An 18,183-nucleotide genomic window follows, 5' to 3' on the forward strand; every position below is an offset into this window, starting at 1 on the left:
GTTGACATTCGTTTACCATTTTGCATGCAGGCGAGTCCACAAGAGTGCGCGAATCAATAAATGAAGATTGGTGTTTTGGATGGTGTTTTGACAGGGGCGTTGAATTTTGATGGGAATTTAGCATGCATGTGGACAGCGTATGGTGGATGGTTAAGACATGTGGTCTAGAAACTCACGTGAGATTCAATATTACTTTCACATGACGATCTTTATCCGTTTTCAGTTTTTGTTAATAGAGAAATTTAGAATACGAAAATAGTAGGAAAGATATTACCACACAATCGAGTATTCATGTTGTTGTCAATGTTGTCGTTGTCGTTGTCGTTGTGATGTGATGTGTGATTGTTGTGGAGAAACCTTGCATAGCGATGTCATAGAGTTAGGTGGTGAGGTGAAGGAAGGAAACATTACGAATAATCTAGATGTTTCCAACAACAAACCAATTACATTTCACAATTTTAATACAACTCTAAAATTCACGGGACAACAGATTAAACTTTCTTCCTCTTGATACAATAAAAAGCAACGTCTTCATCAATGTACAATTTTTAAATAACTGGTCAAGACTCGCCGACGTCTGATCTGAATTTCTAATTTGAGTCCTTACCTGGGTAGCTTCAGATTCGGCAGCATGAGTGAGCTTAACGGTGGCTGTTCTTGTGGTCGCAACAAATACACAATCCAAATCCCACAAAACTCAGCAAATGGCGCACAAGTCTTTTTTGATAGCAGTAGTGTTCATCGTACGTAAATTGGAGATATCCCCTTCCTTGCCTTACCAAAAAGGCGATTGCTAATATCAGAAACCTAGGACGATCACAAGCTGCTCCCCTCTCAGCATGGCTTCGTGTGCCATTAGCTTGGTATCACTCAACGACGTACGCCTTTTTCGATGATGAATCGCACAACAAAATTCGACGATCTTACACTCCTCCATCCGAACAACATGCAAAACGACATTTCTGTGGCTTTTGTGGAACACCCCTCTCCTTTTGGACGGAAGAACCGGCAGACCATGCAGATTATATTTCGTTAACTTTGGGATCATTGGCCTCTTCGGATCTGCGAGATCTCGAAGAATTAGGCCTACTTCCTAAAGAAGCACTCGAGGATGCACAGAATGATAAACAAACTATCGAGACTGTCATACCACACTCTGAGAACGACGGCAGAGGAGAACAAGGCCTACCGTGGTTTGAGACATTGGTTGAAGGAAGCCGACTGGGTAAAATGAAAACAAGCAAAGGAAGAAGAACTGCCGACGATGGTCAAATCAAGGTAGAGTGGGAGATTGTAGAGTGGACTGGTGAAGAAGACGATGTGCAGCTACCTATAACTGGAAAGAGAAAGTTGGATGCTACGAGTCCAGGTGAAGGTTCTCGCATGGAGGGGCTACAATAGATGGATAGCATCTGCAAGTTTATGTCTCTGGGGTAATTAGTAAAGTACGACCGTAAGGGTTTGATTTTGGTTAGTATCGTGGGTTGTAGTCAAGAAATGATGTCGTTTATGGAGATTTGGGTTTGGGATGGACACAAAACGAGAGCTTTGCAAGTTCGCAACAGCGTTGTCGATCCTTACAACAATCTCTGAAGAGTTATCTTCTCATGTCAAACGGGAGTTCGGGGGTTTGTTAAGAAATGACATAATGGGCTGTGCCAATACTGTACATGTAAGATTACCATACCAAGAAATGCAAATAGCTCTTTGCAATCAATTATGATGTTTCTATCACATCTATCCGCTTGACATCCGAGATTCATCTATGTATGTATACACACGAGCTAATCACAGGCACGAAAACGACACCAAATCCCGTGAACTGGATCAATTGAATTCAGCCGGAATTTCGTCCCGTCTAACCGGTTCAAACATTTGCTACCCCGCCATAATCTGGTGGGGCGGAAGATATCAAAGTCACTCAATTAGGAAATGATTATATCACGGTCTGTACGGTCCGAGGGGTGGGATACGAGTTAGTTCCGTTTGATTGTTATGACACAATTCTAATTTACAATTAGCCGCTCTATTTCTACTTATATGCGAGTAGATCCCCTTCTCACAACAACTAATTCTACATTTTGATACTATAAGTACTTAGTATCTTTTGTCTTTACCAGAAGTATACCGAATTTGAAAGAGAGCAATATGGGCAAAGCAGTTCTACCCAAGGATTTCACATGGGGCTTCGCTACTGCGAGGTATATCATTCTTAGATCAACACTCATATCTCCTACTGACACCATACTAGTTACCAAATCGAAGGAGCACCAGAAGAAGATGGCCGTGGCCCTTCTATCTGGGACACTTTTTGCAAAATCCCCGGCAAAATTGCTGATGGTAGTTCCGGAGACGTGGCATGTGACTCCTACCACCGAGTTACCGAAGACATTGCGCTTCTCAAACTCACTGGTGCAAAAGCCTATCGGTTCTCTATCTCCTGGTCTCGTATCATTCCCCTAGGTGGTCGCAATGATCCGGTAAATAAGAAGGGTATCGCTTATTACACCAAGTTGGTGGATGATTTGCTCAAAGAGGGAATCACCCCTTTCGTAACGCTGTTCCATTGGGATTTACCAGATAACCTGGATAAACGATACGGGGGATTGTTGAACAAAGAAGAGTTTGTTAAGGATTATGCTCACTATGCAAGAGTATTATTCGAGGCAATTCCAAGAGTTAAGAATTGGATCACGTTTAACGAACCGTGGTGCTCCTCTATCTTAGGATACAGCACGGGATTGTTCGCTCCCGGACATACGAGTGATAGATCGAAGAGTGATGTGGGAGATAGTAGCAGAGAGCCATGGACAGTAGGACACAACCTCCTCATAGCTCACGGCGCAGCCGTTAAAATCTACCGGGAAGAATTCAAAGCTAAAGATGGTGGACAAATCGGAATTACTCTCAATGGTACATACATCCCCACACCTAATCTACCCCAATCCTACTCCAGTAGCATACTAACTTTCCCCCAGGTGATGGCGTTTACCCCTGGGATGCTTCCGATCCCAAAGACGTCGAAGCCGCCGAACGCAAACTCGAATTCAGCATTTCCTGGTTTGCAGACCCCATCTACCACGGCAAATATCCAGATTCCATGCGCGTCCAACTCGGAGACCGTCTCCCTACTTTCACCGACGACGAAATCGCATTGGTGAAAGGCTCGAATGATTTCTACGGAATGAACCACTACACTGCTAATTACATCAGACATAAGACTACGGAGCCGGATGAAAATGATTTCTCGGGGAATTTGGAATTGCTGTTTGAGAACAAACAGGGAGAGAATATCGGTCCAGAGACCCAGAGTGTTTGGTTGAGACCTAATCCCCAGGGTTTCCATGATTTGATCTTGTGGATTTCAAAGAGATATGGGTTCCCTACCAGTAAGCCCCCCCCCCCCCCTCCCCCCTTCTCCTTCCGCCTGTCTCACATAAGCCAATCCCCTCTCATACCTCCCCCCACTAATCCATCCCCCTTCTCAGTCTACATAACCGAAAACGGCACCTCGCTGCTCCGCGAAAACGACATCCCCTACCCCGACATCCTGAAAGACACATTCCGCGCCGACTATTTCCGCGACTACATCCGCGCCATGGCATCCGCAGTTGAAAAGGGCGCCGATGTGCGCGGCTACTTGGGATGGAGTTTGATGGATAATTTCGAGTGGGCCGAGGGCTACGAGACCAGATTTGGTGTTACGTATGTGGATTATGAGGGGGGCCAGAGACGAGAACCCAAGGAGAGTGCGTTGGCTTTAAAACCGCTCTTTGAGGAGTTGATTAAGAAGGAGTGAGATTCTGGGGAGATTGGGTTCTGAGAGGATTGGAGGGGTAGGGAAATGGATTTTTTAGGTTTACTTAGTGGGTGGTTTACGTGGTATTCAAAGTAAATGGATGGCATAGACAATGCGGCTACTTCAGAGTCAACTATGGATTATGGAATTTTGGCAAAAATATCTCCATAGTTTCGTTGCTTCATTGATTTATCTTTAGAAAGTCATAGTGATCCGATCTGTCCCATAGACCTATGACCGAAGGACCTCCCCTTCTATAGTTTGTATGATAATGCAAATCGGGTATAAGAACCAAACAAACTCCATCCAGCCATTCATTTATCGTGAGTACAGCAAGCAAATCGAACATCCAGTCCCTGATCTAACCCTTCAAACGCCCAATCGAACTTAACCCAGCCCATTATACTTCACCAAGGATTTCTATTTCCTCCCCACCACCTTGCATAGAAGCTTTGTTAGACTTCTTAGACTTGGCTGGCTTTTTCCTTCCCATCCCGACCAAAACAGCACCGGCGTTCTCCTTTTGTGACTCTATTCCATCTTCACCATCACCATCACTAGCACCGCCATTGCCTCTTCTTCCGGCTTTGGAAATAGCTTCTTTCTTTCTCTTATCAGCCGCCGCTTTGGCAGCTTCAACTTTCTCTTGCTCCGCATTGTGCTCATCTTCGAGTCGCTGTTGCTCTGCTTTGATCTCTTCTGAATCCTCGAATTTCTGACCTGTAAGCTGAGTGTACTCTTCGAAATCAATCTCGTCTGTCTTCCCTTTGAGAGCTCGATCAACTTTAGCTGGATTTTGGCGTTCTTCTCGTACAAATTTTAATTTGATTTGTCTTCTATTGCGGTCTGGGAACATCGCAGCAATCATTTCAAATGCTGTACCAAATTGTCGAAGACCCTGATAGAACAATTCGTTCGAAGTTGAATCCCATCGCACAGCTGCGGAACGCTTCATGTATTGCCCGGAATTCACCACTCTTGTGAATTCGTTTTCTTCTATCTCTTCCAGCACTTGACCCGGATTTCGTGCTTGCCTATGTCGATCGACTTGCATAGATTGGTCGTCTAGTACAATTTGTCCGTCTATAACTCGCATTTGTAATCCGTTATTGTTTACGACAGCAGCTGGCGCTTCAACAGGCTCAGCGTTATTCTCAGATGGCGCATTATTGATTAGACCTGCAAGTTCGGGATGTTCGGCCAATTGCGCATCAATCTTCTTTCGGGCATGCCTTAGCTTGAGTTCGTCATGTCTACTAAACTTCTTGCCAATCCGAATATCTTTACAAAGATCTGCCATTTTCATAACCGTAGGTTCGATGACTTCATTCTCCGCATCTTCTGGAGTGCCTTCTCGATCTCTTCTCTTCTTTGGTGCCTCACCGTCCTTGCTCCTGCGTTCTCGAGTCGATCCTCCAGTCTTACGGGGCCTATTCAATTGGATTTCGACTTCAGTTCTAGCTTCGTCGCCATCTTCGACCTGGACCTTCTTCTTCCTTGGCGCTGCCTTCTTTCTCGGCTTTTTGACAGCTGGCGCTGCTTCTCCGCCAACTGGAGTAGGTGTCTCTTCGGAAGTTGGTGTTACTGTAGAGACTAGATGAGACGTCTGACTCGCCTCACCCGCCCCCATTCCAGATAAATCGGCATCCTCGAGTGATGCGGGTGGGGTTTGTAAATTTCCATCGATTACTTGTGTGGGAGTAGACGCAGGTGCTCGTGTTCTGCCGATTGTGGTATTTATTCGCGGGACTTCTGTAGAAATTGCAGGTATAGAATTATTCGAAGGTTGAGATTGGTTTGCTGGAATGGCTTTTGCGGTTATAGCATTGTTCGTAGTTATATGGCTAATTGGAGGGAATTCTTCGTTGTCTACAACTTCTTGTTCATTGCGACTTGGCTTTGCTAAAATTTGGTTATTTGAAGGTGCCGGCACTTCTTTGGGTACAGTCATAGACGCAGTTGGAACAGTTTGTAATGGGGCATTGGTTCCGGAATGTTGCACCTCATCCGAGGGAGGGGTCAACTTTTGGACTTTTGTAGGTGGTCGCTCAACTGGAAGGGTGCCTTCGACATCATCTTCTCTAACTTTTCTTTTGGCTGTATTGTTAATGGTCGCGGAAGTGTCATCGTTCGAGGCGATGATTGGTATCTGAGGTTGAACTGGCGGAGCATGTTGTAATTGAGGGGTGACTTGAATTGGTTCCGAAATTATAGTTTGGGGTGGTTCTCTCTCCACAACATCTTCAGTCAATGTGGGTGTAGGGATGGATGGTTGGGTCGCAGATACTGGTGCTTGTGATTGAGTTTCGGAACTTGGTCTTGCTGCAGGTTGCGACGAAGATGGTCTGGTAGGATTTGGTCGAGGGCGAGCACTTGGTTTGAACGACTTTCCACCTTTTCTAAGCATGGAAGACATTTTGACGAAATTTATTGCGCCCGATGGGCGAGATCCAAAGGATGTAGCTCGAGTCGCGGTATAATTTTGTTTATCTTTCAAAGGTACTGATTGCTCATATGTCGAATAAGTATTATAAGGGAAAATTAAATATGGCCTTCTCTTTGATTGAACAATGAGAATCCTTTGAAAGTACCCGTAGGTATGCTGAGTGTGGTTGAAATAATTATTTCCATTGACCTGGAGCCGGTTCCCGCTCTGACTAAATTCTGACGCTAGTCCATTTTGGAATTGGCGGCTTGCAACTTCTCACTTCTTTCGCCTTTACCTCCATTTACTTTCTCAACCTTACAACCCGTAACGACGATACAAGGTCAATCAAACCACACATTTGGAAACATTCGATACTACCTATTATTGCGCTATACCCATATCTGGTCGAATCCGCTATCGTGTTTGATCTTATGAACTATTCACCTTCTTCAATCTGATGACGCCTGTCGCCGCATCAGCTCCATCTCTCCCTTCCTTCATCAAGATGGAGGACAGGAAGAGGGCAGCTGGCCAAAGTACTGATGATCTCGCACCCCCTACCAAGAGACAAGCCACCAACGGTGCTGGAAAGGCCTCTGCAGATTCTGAAAATACCGCGCCTTGGTCTGAAGATATTGAGGTATGTAATCAGTCTCATGACATATCTCCTTTCGCATAAACGCTCTGCATCAATATTTTGTCGGATTCTCTCATCTATCAACGTCATACAAGAGTCTAGGGATTGCTCTTGAAATCTGTGTGGCTGTTGCTAATGCGCAGCTTGCTGTGAACAGCATGGATAGCTTGCATACCTTCACGCCTATACCCGCACTCCCACAATACATCGCATCAATGTAGTCAATACACCTTCCCTTTTACGAATAAGGAATAAACTGGCTGGAATGGCAGGCTGATATGTCACGTTATAGAAATACCAAAAAGATGCGATCTATCGACAAATGCTCGAGTACAAACGAGAGAAGGCAACTTTGGAATCACAATTGAAGACAATACAAAAGAAGTCTACAGATCATGATGATCATCTGAGAATCATTGATGCTTGGTGGACACAGGTACGATAACCCCCTTATCAGTCATTTGGGACACGAAACTGATTACGGGTAACAGTTATTAGAAGAAGTGACACTGCTCGCAGAAAATGACATTCCAAATGCGGAAAAGCCCGAAAGTTCGTTATTTGCAGGCTGTAGTTTTAATTAACGCTGACGCATGATAGTATCTTTCTCGACTTCTTTACAATTTCATGGTATCAAAGCCTTCTCGGATCACCTGGCATCAAAAGGCAGAGAAATCAAATCAAAATTACATAAAATATTTACTGCAGTTGCAGCTGCTCATGGCAAACCCTCGACAGACTTGCAAGATCTTCAAGCAAAGGTTACAAAAATGCTTGCTTCTCAGAAGGAATATCTTGTCACGGTAGACAGACTCCGCAACGAGAAAGAAGAACTGAATGAGCTTCTCGAATTGGCATCGCTGCGTTATGTTAAAGCCGAAAAACGTTTGGATAGGCTGAGGAGTGATACGGTTCGAAAAGAAGAGGCTAAGGCATTATTTCACAGTACTGCTAATGGCGCGAAAGTCGAAAATGGCGTGGACACTGAAATGACGAATGGGATAACAGAAGACAAGGAAGCCAATCAATCAGCATATAAAGAGGCACAAGCCGTTGTCGAGAAGCAAAAGGAGCAACTTGAAGCCATGGCTGCGGAGAATAAATCACTAACAGAACAAATTACCGCGGCCAGTATCAAGCAAGCACCTTCGGACGACGACTATGCTCGGACTGAGCTTTTCAAACAATTCCGTATTCAACATGAGGATGTTATCAAACGTATCAATCATCTCGAAGCCACTAATATACAATTGCGAGAGGAAGCCGAGAAACTACAAGCCGAACGGACTGCATATCGTATACAGATAGAAAACGAAGCCGAAACGACCACTGGTGAACTAGAAAGTCAACTTCAACGCCTGGATGCCGATTTGACGAGAATTCGCTCTACCCGAGATGAGTTGGTTGCTGATATTAGCGTGCGAAAGGCCAAACAGGACCATGATGATGCAGGCATCGAGCATTTGAAAGAATTGGTTGGAGCAAAGGATGATCGTATCACATCCCTTGAACTTGAAGTCGAACGTCTGAGACAGATCGCCGAGCAATCATGCCAACCCACACCAGGACCAGAGATAGATTCATTAAACCTTGAAGAATTGCGTGTCAAGTATGATCTTCTTCAACAAGGTTATGACTCGATCAACAAAGAATTACCTGCCCTCCAGTCCGCGTACAAGCGAGTCCAGGCCCTGACGAGCAAGAAAGTAATGGACTTCGCGGCTCTCGAAGAAAAGGTATCGGTTTTGGCTGCCGAAAAGAGCAAGGCTGATCAAAAATATTTCGCGGCCCGAAAGGATATGGATATTCGCCTCCAGGAAGTTCGAACTTTGAAGAATCAAAACGCTAAAAGTTCCGAGATAATCTCCCAACTCAAGGATGTAGAGACATCTGATCGAAGTTTGTTGAGCAATTTGGAGAAGCAACTCAGTGATATGAGACAGTCCAATGCCTCTATCTTGGCTGAGAACAAGAAGTTAGAGGCATCGAGTAGAGAGGCCACAAGCAAATGTGAAAGCCTAAAGAACCAAGCAGCAGAATTGACCAACCTTCTTAAATCCAAGGATTCCGCGAACTCTGGTACCAAACAAAAGATTCACGCGGTGGAGCTAGAGAATGAACAACTTCGGGTTCGATGTGAACAGGTTCAAAAAGATCGAGATACATGGAAACAAAAGAGCTTGAGCAATCAATCTGGTGAGGAGGAAATGCTCAGAGTAGGTCTCAATCATTGTTGTTTATCGTGATCTGTTACTAACACAATATAGACTCTTGCATTGTGTACCGTTTGTCGTGCAAACTTCAAGAACACTGTTTTAAAGACGTGCGGGCATCTCTTCTGCAATTCATGCGTGGATGATCGAATCTCCAACCGTATGAGAAAGTGTCCCAATTGCGCTAAACCTTTCGACAAATTGGATGTCATGACCGCTCATATGTAATATGATGGTTTCGAATTCAAGACAAGGATTTAATTTAGGTTATTGGGAAGTTGTATGATTTTTGTTTCAGGAAGTGTGACGAAGTGCCGCACTGCACATTTGAGCGATGACTGGCTTTTGCTTGAATGTAAAGGAATTTGTCCGCATGTATACCATTTTTTCGCGCCCTCACATTATATGTGATGAAGTCCTTTTTTCTTCTTTCAATCGGAAAATCCCTGAAATAGAAGCAGACAGCGATGGACTTTGTATTTTAAGATAGCAAATCGATTGACCAAGGCAGGGGTATGCTCTTTCCCTTGGTTATTGATGCAGTGGGAAAACTGCAGAGTTGGCAGATCAAATAGCTCTAATAGAAAGAAATAACTATGTTTTCAAAATGAATTATCATTGCAGTCAATCAGTTGCATTGTATATCTAGCGCGGTCGGAATTGGATGAATGATAGGAGACTGTGGAGTCAAAAGTAATCATGATACTTTCCGAAGAGGTAAAATTTGGATAGCTCTACCGTATAAGACGCCAGCCTTCATCACACTATTCTTCAATCATTTCCTTTCACCGGCGAGTAGGGCGATTAAAGGTGAGGTGTCTCGTCCAGATTGCTAGGGTAACTATCTTCTCGATGTAGAGCCGAATCCAGTATTTGACCGAGTATTGGTAGAGGGAGAGCTTGCGCTCGAGCTTCCAGATCTAGACCTCCACCCCAAGCCACTTCCACCTCCGCTGCCCCAGCTACTACCCCCTTGATTCTGTTGTCTATTCGCCCTGTTTCCTGCAAAATAACCACCAGCAGCACCTGCCGCCGCACCAGACCAAAATCCAGGCCTCCAAGCTTGTTCAGTAGCACCATAGTTTCTTGTGGATCGTTTTCCAGTTCCTGGATAAGGTGGTGGGGGATCGTCATCGCCTGGTCCTCCTGGTCCTCCTCCTCCCCATCCTCCAAAACCCCCACCTCCCCCGGCTCTTCCCGCTTGGCCATTAGCGGGTCCTTGTCTCCAATTTTGAACCATCGAGTAAAGAATCCATCCCAAAACTCCCACGAATATCAACCAGAATAATAAACCCATTCCCTTCTCTACAGAGCTATCTCCACTTCCACCGTCCCAAAAGCTCCTTCCATACTTTGCTTCGCCCTCCTCCGTCAATAACAATCTGTATTCCACAGCACAACTGCCCTTCAACACGTATTCATCATCCTTGCTATCATATCCCTCACATATAACATCCGTACTTCCTAGCTTGAACTCCTCGGGAAGATTCGCAGTGCAGGACCATTGAATATCTTCGGAAGAATAATCGGATCCTTGGTTGGTACAACGCATGACGTCAACGTTGTAATGTCGACATCCAGGGCCGCTACATGATAGCTGTGGAACAGCTGAAACTCGTCGATGAGATGTTTGGGCATTATCGCGTAGAGTGAGAGTTTTTACTTTTGATAGTAAGATAGCATTCTTGGATTTGGAGGCGGCCGTGGTGAGAGGGGTAAATGTGAGGAGGGTGAGCAGAGCCGGGCAAAGAAATGGTAAAAAGAGCATTTTTACTGTAATTATTTGGTTGCTTTTGAAAGTTGTTTCTCATGGTATTTGAAGAAGGAAGTACGGTATCAAGCGATGCGAGATTAAGTAAATCCTCGTAAGAAAGGACAGATCATCAACATAGATATTCATTCAAGGCAAGTGTAATGAGCAAGTTACCTAGGTTTCTTGGTGGCGGAAGTTATGATATCAATCAGCCTTGCGCTAAGATGGCTCACCGCCCAACAGGGTTCCTATACTGCCGAAACACATTGAATCACATGAATGAATGCACTTGCCAACTCAACATATATGAGACCTAATCCGAGTATATAAATTCAATATTTATTAGACCTCACTTCAAGTCCCAAAACATACACACAAATCTCATCAATCATCATGCGGCAAAGAATAACTTTCCTTCAACAGCCTCAAGATGCAGTTGACCCTCAATTCATCAAAGTTTCTCAAGACTCTCTCACAGCAGGACGGGTGAAAGCTGCGAGAGAGGATCGAGTTACCTTTAGCTTTAGCGAGCTTCCTGAGGAGATATATGGAGTATTAAAAGCATCCCATGAACTTCATATTCGATGGGTCAGTCCAAATCAATATGACGCAGCTTCGCCTCTATTGTCAAGACTTTCTCCAGGTCTTCACGTGTTTTACAGTCCGCAGCGAAACAGCAAAAGCCCGTATGTTTGTTTACATTGTCCACCCATCATATGTGCTAAAATTGTGTAGTGATCTTTTATGTCCTGCTTTGAAGAAAGTATTTGGGAATCTTGATTGTGTATCTCCTAAAGTAAGCTCTACTTTGCCAATGACTATGGTAGATTATCTAAATAATTATAGGAGTCTTTTACCAAATTATCTGTGGAACGATTTGCTTCAAATGCCGCAACACAGTATTATCAACCCCTTGAGGATCTCACAACACTCATTGAATATATACAGCAAACTGTTTGCGGTAAATCAGATAAAGATTGCCGTTCAAGAGCCGGTCGTCTTGACTATGCATCTTATGTTGACATAGATTTTGACACAATATCTCATGCGCTGAATATAGTTGCATTTTGGGAACCTCAAACCTGGGAGCTTGAGGTCACAAACACAGCCTCAAATCATCGTTTAGAGGTCGGTATACTTTCAGTCGAAACACCTTTACAGCCTGAAGAACTCTCATTAGGTGGCTTTTTAACTGTAGTTGGCGAGGATTCGAAGCCATCTCCTACATTGTTCGCTTTCCCAGCTAGACACCATACGACAGACACATTCTTCACTTCTTCCTTCATGGAACCCTCTGGTCTACATCCTACTTTACAACTCATGCTCAGCTCCAGCGAACCACCTGTTTCAGACCGAGAATGTTCATTACACACACATCTAACTTTACCTCGTACCGTCTTTCCTGATAAATATCAGTTATCAGATCCTCTTTTCCTTGCATCTAAGAACCTAAAAGCTCTTCGTCACGTTACATCCCCAGTCGATCTTGAAGCTCCAGACTATGCAATGAACATCTGGGGTTCTACTCTTTTACTTGAACTCGCACCACCTGAGTCTACCCAATCTTTCACAGCAGAAATTCCTCTTCATTTGCGATATCTATCTCCTACCAACAACACAAATGGATATACATCATTAGAGACTCCTAACCCTGTAGTCTTCTGGGCATGTACAGCAGATGAAGGTAGCAAATTCTCGGGTAACCCTTTTGATAGGGTCAATTTAGGTTATGATGGTCTATTTGGGCCACAAACTATGTTCTATCATGTCTCGCCAGTAGCTGTACCTGATGGTAGATTGATGAACGCAGTTACTGTTCCAGTATTAGATTTAAATAAGAGTAGTTGGGTTGAGATTGGAACCGCTAGCGTGGTTTCATTGGGCTTTTTATGGATTGTATGGTGTTTATTGAGGGTTTGGAGAGGGCAAGGATATAATAAAGTGTCAAAGGGAAAGGTTGCAAATATCAAGAAGGCACAATAAGTCAAGGGAGAGTAATGAATGACATTTACATAAACACAATCTAAGTTGATTGTGTTCTCTTCTAATTATCACCTATCATAAGGCTATTCAAGCCGCTTTAATACTACATCTTTCACTATCGCCTCGACTGTTGTCGTCTCAATATACGCTTGACTCACTCACTTATTCACTTCTGGATTTTTTATCATTTTTAGTATGAGCAATTTTGTCACTGGCTCGGCTTATAACCAGGTCCAACTGCCTATTCTCTTCCCGACCGTACCCACGATGACCTTTGTTTCTGCCCTCGAAATCAACAATATATTAACCATCAAATATTTCCATTTCACGTCAACCACAACATTTTAGTTATGGCACTCTTCACAACAGCAAAGATGGCTTCCTTTATAGAAAAAACATCTCCTAAATCTCTTCGCACCTTTCCAATCGAGCTTCGCCATATGATCTATTGTCTCCTACTCCAAGGTACATGGGAAGAAACCGATAGTCGACGAACGGCTCGAACATTCCTAGCCGCATTACGCGCAGATGTGGGACTTTATAAAGAAGCGCTAATTATTTTTTACAAAACCAGTACATTTTCCTTGAGTTATAAAAATTACTGGCTTGGGAAATATTTTGTTCAGAATGATGGAGTCAGATTTATGGATATAAGAGTTGTGTCGTTGGCGTCGACGTTCCGGAGGGTACATGTTGAAGTTCCGCTCTCGACTTCGACTTCGGGTCCTATTGATGGGTATGTATTTTCTACATCTTTTCTTTCACTTTATCTCCATTCTTTTCAGTAGGTACAATTTCGAGCATGAAATAACAAACCCACAGTCTCCCCTCCACCTCCCCAACCTTCGACCGCACAGCCCGAATCATCCGCATGGCCCAAAACCTTACATATCTCCACGTCGAACCAACAATCAACAGCGGCTGTCGCACCCAATGGCTTGCACTAATCTGCGATCTCATCGGTCCCTCCGATTCTTGTCCTTCTCTCCTAACCCTAAAATTCACATGGGCAGCTTACATGATTGAAAAATATAGTCATACTGTCGAATGGACAATCCATCAATTCGATTCCGTCTTCGGCACCCCTGGATATCTGGAATCCCCCTCAACCGGCCACAAGTCATCTTGGATCTGGCAGCACCTTGGCAAAGACGCAGGCCGCGTTCTCAAATGGGGCAACCACGGAAAAAGCCCCGCGAGAATCGAAATCAGTCTCGCCGAAGCCGCAGCCATGCGCCAGCGCGATCTCATGTCCCACGACGCGAGAAGAATCTGGCAATTTCGACACCTTCGCTCGTGTATGTATGGTGTGCGTCCGAAATGCTGTACTTCTATTTTCGCAATGCCGCATCCGGGAACAGGGGCGAATCATCCGCCGATGGAGATTTTCCAACATAACAATGGAGAGGTTTTTCGACAGGGGATTGGAGATGAGTTACCTAACTTGTTGGATGAGACAGATATCGATGAGGATGCGGGGATGTGGAGACCGGTTCCAATGGAAACTCTGTTGGGCATGAAGAAACGCTGTGAGGAGGAGCAGGAAAGAGGTTCATTAATCCATCATGAACCAAGAGAAGAAAATCATCTCACGAAATGGCTTTCCGATCAAGGTTTCGAATGTCCCATCGATACCGTAGCGAAGTTAAGAACAACACTCAAATGGGCCTTGAAGCAAGAAATGTATGGAATCCCTCTCAGCGAGGTTCAGAGGGCGATTTGCAGTATGTCTCAAACCTGAAAGACGTAGACATCGATACCAACTTCCAAGTCACCTTCGCGGATGGACTTGCAGTTTCGCTTTCGGAAAGAGAAGAAACACATCCTACGACTGAGAGACGCATACCAGGTGTCAAATACGATAGACGGAATGGGAATAAGTATCATTCTGCACTTCCGAGTAATTGGGACTGTGCAGATAGTGATGAGGGGATGGAGAAAGGAGAAGAGGTTTTTCTCGAGGAGAGTGAGAGGAATGATCGTTTGGCGAGGGATAGGGTGTATGCGGAGAGTGTGGGGAGTGGGGACACGGTTTTGCTAGAGGACTTGGTGTTTGAGCCTGGAAAGAGGAGAGGGGAAATTATTCGTTGATGGGGAGGGGGATGTTGAGTTGGGAGTTGGAGGTGTTTGACTTTGGTGGGGAAGAGATGGTGCATAGATGTTTCTGGGTATGATACAGAGTTTGGAGATACGCATGTGTACGGAAGATATTGTGAGTACTGTGTATATATGGGGCGTATAATAGGTAAAGCATTATCAGTTATGATACGTGGGAGTTATGGTCTGGAGTTACAAAGGCTTTATTGCCAAATTCGAAGTATGCACTACAAACAGATGTCTGGAATTTAATTCTATTTCCATTTTCAGGCTATGAATGTCATTATTGTACGTAGCATTTCCAGAGAGTTATTAATTGATTTGGCATTTATTCAAAATAAAGGCGTTTCAAAAAAGCATAATCAAATATGAGAGAAAAGGAAGGGGGAGAATCGGAGAAAGTTTTGGGAAATGCTAGGTGGTGTTATAAAGAGGAGTTGGAGATGAAGATGATGTTTTATAGGTTAGAATGGGTACCTAGGATATGAATGATGGATTGGATGGTGGATGTGTGGAAATGAATGTAGCGATACTAATGAATGGTTTCTTGAAACTTTGACGAGAATGAAGTTGTGATCTTTGCGTGCTTTGTACCATCGTTCTTGCTCTTTTCTATTTCATGGTAGCTTGACCTAACTTTGTAGTGCCTTTTCCCTGTCTTATTTACTAGTGCAACTATTTAGATATGAATTGCTCGTAAGTTCGTTTTCTCATCCTTTAACTTTGACACATTACAACTTTAGACATTCATAACTTATTTATATTGCCGAGCATCAAAGTTGTATCTGCAGATTTATCATATTGGTTTCATTCAAAATGGGACTCTCTATTTCACGCAATGTGGAAAGAAGAAGGCAGATGGATCCTATTTCAACGCCTCGAATTCCAAGTATTCAAAGAGCCCAAAGTACAAAAACACATCGTTCTGATGGATTGTGAAAATTTCCCTCGAAAGTGCGAGCCATCATCTTCTTCTACGCCCTTTACGATTCTTGGCACGGAAAACCGCCAAACTTTCTCAAAGCCTTGAGGGGGGATTGTGGCTTATACTTTGAGGCTCTGCCAATTTTTTACAAGCATAACGAATATGTGTTGAGTCGTTGGAGAGTTGTTAGACCCCCTTATGGACTGGGGTTCCTGCGCAGGGTTCAAAATCTACGAATGAGAATAAATTTACGGAAAGTACGGTGAGTTTGCGTCTTTAGTTTTGATGCGAGCACTGTTGGATTTTCGAAATTATTTTGAAATGTCAATTTCTGACATGATGATAGTTACGTAAAGTTGAATCATGACGAGCAAGTGGCTACGGAACGAGAAGGACTGTTGCAAGCTGTTGATCTATTTCTTCCTGAGCCGAGCAATAGATTGTGTTTCTCACTTGTTGACACATGGCCGTTGCCCAGAAGGTATCCCCTAACGTTCTCGCTAGCAGAATCGATCAACATGTATGTGAGCTACGCTGAGCGTCTTGAAACGATCCATCAATGCTTCGAGAGATATCGTGAAAAGTTAGCAGAAAAACCCCAGCATGAATGTCATCCAGCTCCCATCTTATCAATCACATTCGAGGAAAGTCATATGAGACGAAGTGGGTTGATTATACATCACCTGTTAGAGTATCTACGTTTTTACATACCAATGAAAGATCAGAGACTTGCAACTGTTAACTCATCAGGTCCTATTACGTGGGAATGGGAAACGGAATGAAGAGATGATTTAGTGAAGCAATTCAAATCAGCTCATTCAGGAAAGAAACGGAGAGAATGGCATCTACCATCTACTATTCGTGAAACACTGGAAAAGGATCATGAACTGTGGGTACAGCATTGTCTTGACAATAGTAAACGTTATACACTTCCAGAGCTTCACTAGACGGATGCTCTGTTGAACTAAAGGTACTCTCAATTCATCCCGCGCTGCACTGTCTGGACTATAAATATGAAGAGCACTCTTGACGTTCTGACAATTGAGACATGAGATAATGAGTCAATGAAGGAGAGCGGATTAGATGATATCATTAAAACTCGAAACTCGGAGTTGAAAGAGTCAAAGCCTTACTCTGGAAATGATATGATGGTCCTAAAGATGCGGACTGAAGATGGGGATTGAAATGGAAATTCTACGTATTAGAGTGGTATCTTTCAGTAGTAGAAAAGCAGCATCATTAGATTATTATAATGAAAAGCGAACTCCTTTATTTCCGGTAATTATTGGGAGTCAATATACATGGCTGTTTGTGAATTACCAGTACTTGTATTTGGATATTTGGATGTAGAGTGTTGATGCCATAAACTCGTAATAGCTGTAGCCATGAACTTCAACCTCACATCATAATCCGTGCATACTAAGATTTCGATACAGTTTATGTCTAATTGATATAGGACCTAAATATACACCATACATCATATAAATGTAAATGTAAACGTAAATTTATTCCAACACCTCCAGTCTACACACTACGTTCACACAATCGAGATATCTACAATGCCTTCCCATCCCAACTACACACCACCTTCCTACTGCGTACTCCCCTCACCATATCCGTCTCCAAGCAACAACATTTAAAATATACATACATACATACCTACTAGGTATCTATATCCATATCACCAAACCACTTAATACTCCCCATCAAACAATAAACAATAAACAAATAAACAAATACCCAAAACAAGTTATATACTCCAGGGCTCAGTCGGTAATGCATAGATAGATAGATAGATAGATAGATGAGAAGAAGCTCGGATTTATGATTAGTATAGGTAGGTATCTATACATATTTAGAAATGTATTTAGAATTTGTGTTTTGATTTAAGAATATTATATCATGTCATATAATGGATCTCTTTAATTCTCGATGCTTATTTATTTGGAAAGAGAGGGGAAGGGGGGAGGAAGGGGAGGAAGGGGAGGAAGGGGAGGAAGGGGAGGAAGGGAGGAAGGGGAGGAAGGGGAGGAAGGGAGAGGAATTTAATATCATCTAGATCACTCCTCACTCCTCACTCCTCACTCCTCTAATCCTATCTTAATAGATTAATAGATTATCAAACAAGCAAATATATAAATTTATAAATGAATAAATGAACATATAAACATAACGTAACACTACTCAACCAATCACCGCATTCAATATTAACATTAATACCCACTATGTTTTCAAATTTCAAAGTCTTGTACTTACTTATTTCTTATTTATACCTACCTACCTACCTAGAGATACAATACAAAACGCAAAACACAAATGTAAATATCAAGGAACCCCCTCTTCCTCCC

The 18,183-nt window shown here is 43.3% G+C and overlaps 7 protein-coding genes across 7 annotated transcripts; 5 read left to right on the forward strand and 2 right to left on the reverse strand.

The window, feature by feature from the left end:
- Positions 1-447: 447 nt before the first annotated feature.
- On the forward strand, positions 448-1,734 carry EAF02_011891 (uncharacterized protein). The gene is made up of 2 exons (XM_038907939.1): positions 448-743; positions 812-1,734. Exons 1-2 carry the CDS (start codon positions 632-634, stop codon positions 1,399-1,401), a joined length of 702 nt encoding a protein of 233 aa, XP_038752284.1. The 5' UTR covers positions 448-631; the 3' UTR covers positions 1,402-1,734.
- Positions 1,735-2,148: 414 nt separating this feature from the next.
- On the forward strand, positions 2,149-3,799 carry EAF02_011892 (uncharacterized protein; the record flags this gene model as incomplete). Its single annotated transcript, XM_038907940.1, has 4 exons — positions 2,149-2,201; positions 2,252-2,913; positions 2,979-3,389; positions 3,489-3,799. 4 exons carry the CDS (start codon positions 2,149-2,151, stop codon positions 3,797-3,799), a joined length of 1,437 nt encoding a protein of 478 aa, XP_038752285.1.
- Positions 3,800-4,199: 400 nt separating this feature from the next.
- EAF02_011893 (uncharacterized protein) lies at positions 4,200-6,215 on the reverse strand (the record flags this gene model as incomplete). The annotated part of the gene is made up of 1 exon (XM_038907941.1): positions 4,200-6,215. One exon carries the CDS (start codon positions 6,213-6,215, stop codon positions 4,200-4,202), a length of 2,016 nt encoding a protein of 671 aa, XP_038752286.1.
- A 517-nt stretch (positions 6,216-6,732) lies between these two features.
- On the forward strand, positions 6,733-9,305 carry EAF02_011894 (uncharacterized protein; the record flags this gene model as incomplete). The annotated part of the gene is made up of 5 exons (XM_038907942.1): positions 6,733-6,867; positions 7,157-7,300; positions 7,356-7,416; positions 7,465-9,080; positions 9,132-9,305. The coding sequence occupies 5 exons, from the start codon at positions 6,733-6,735 to the stop codon at positions 9,303-9,305; spliced, it is 2,130 nt and encodes a 709-aa protein (XP_038752287.1).
- A 613-nt stretch (positions 9,306-9,918) lies between these two features.
- Positions 9,919-10,845, reverse strand: EAF02_011895 (uncharacterized protein; the record flags this gene model as incomplete). Its single annotated transcript, XM_038907943.1, has 1 exon — positions 9,919-10,845. One exon carries the CDS (start codon positions 10,843-10,845, stop codon positions 9,919-9,921), a length of 927 nt encoding a protein of 308 aa, XP_038752288.1.
- A 378-nt stretch (positions 10,846-11,223) lies between these two features.
- EAF02_011896 (uncharacterized protein) lies at positions 11,224-12,813 on the forward strand (the record flags this gene model as incomplete). The annotated part of the gene is made up of 3 exons (XM_038907944.1): positions 11,224-11,516; positions 11,566-11,626; positions 11,677-12,813. The coding sequence occupies 3 exons, from the start codon at positions 11,224-11,226 to the stop codon at positions 12,811-12,813; spliced, it is 1,491 nt and encodes a 496-aa protein (XP_038752289.1).
- A 350-nt stretch (positions 12,814-13,163) lies between these two features.
- EAF02_011897 (uncharacterized protein) lies at positions 13,164-14,904 on the forward strand (the record flags this gene model as incomplete). The annotated part of the gene is made up of 3 exons (XM_038907945.1): positions 13,164-13,549; positions 13,636-14,537; positions 14,558-14,904. 3 exons carry the CDS (start codon positions 13,164-13,166, stop codon positions 14,902-14,904), a joined length of 1,635 nt encoding a protein of 544 aa, XP_038752290.1.
- Positions 14,905-18,183: the final 3,279 nt, after the last annotated feature.

This window comes from Botrytis sinoallii (genome assembly GCF_014898435.1).
Source record: "Botrytis sinoallii strain Bc 23 chromosome Unknown BSIN_037, whole genome shotgun sequence".
In the NCBI taxonomy this organism is placed as follows: Eukaryota; Fungi; Ascomycota; class Leotiomycetes; order Helotiales; family Sclerotiniaceae; genus Botrytis; species Botrytis sinoallii.

Coding starts and splice junctions, on each gene's coding strand:
- EAF02_011891 (XM_038907939.1), top strand. CDS start 632: ATGAGTGAGCTTAACGGTGGCTGTTCTTGTGGTCGCAACAAATACACA. Junction 744..811: donor TGATAGCAGTAGTGTTCATC/GTACGTAAATTG, acceptor TCAGAAACCTAG/GACGATCACAAGCTGCTCCC.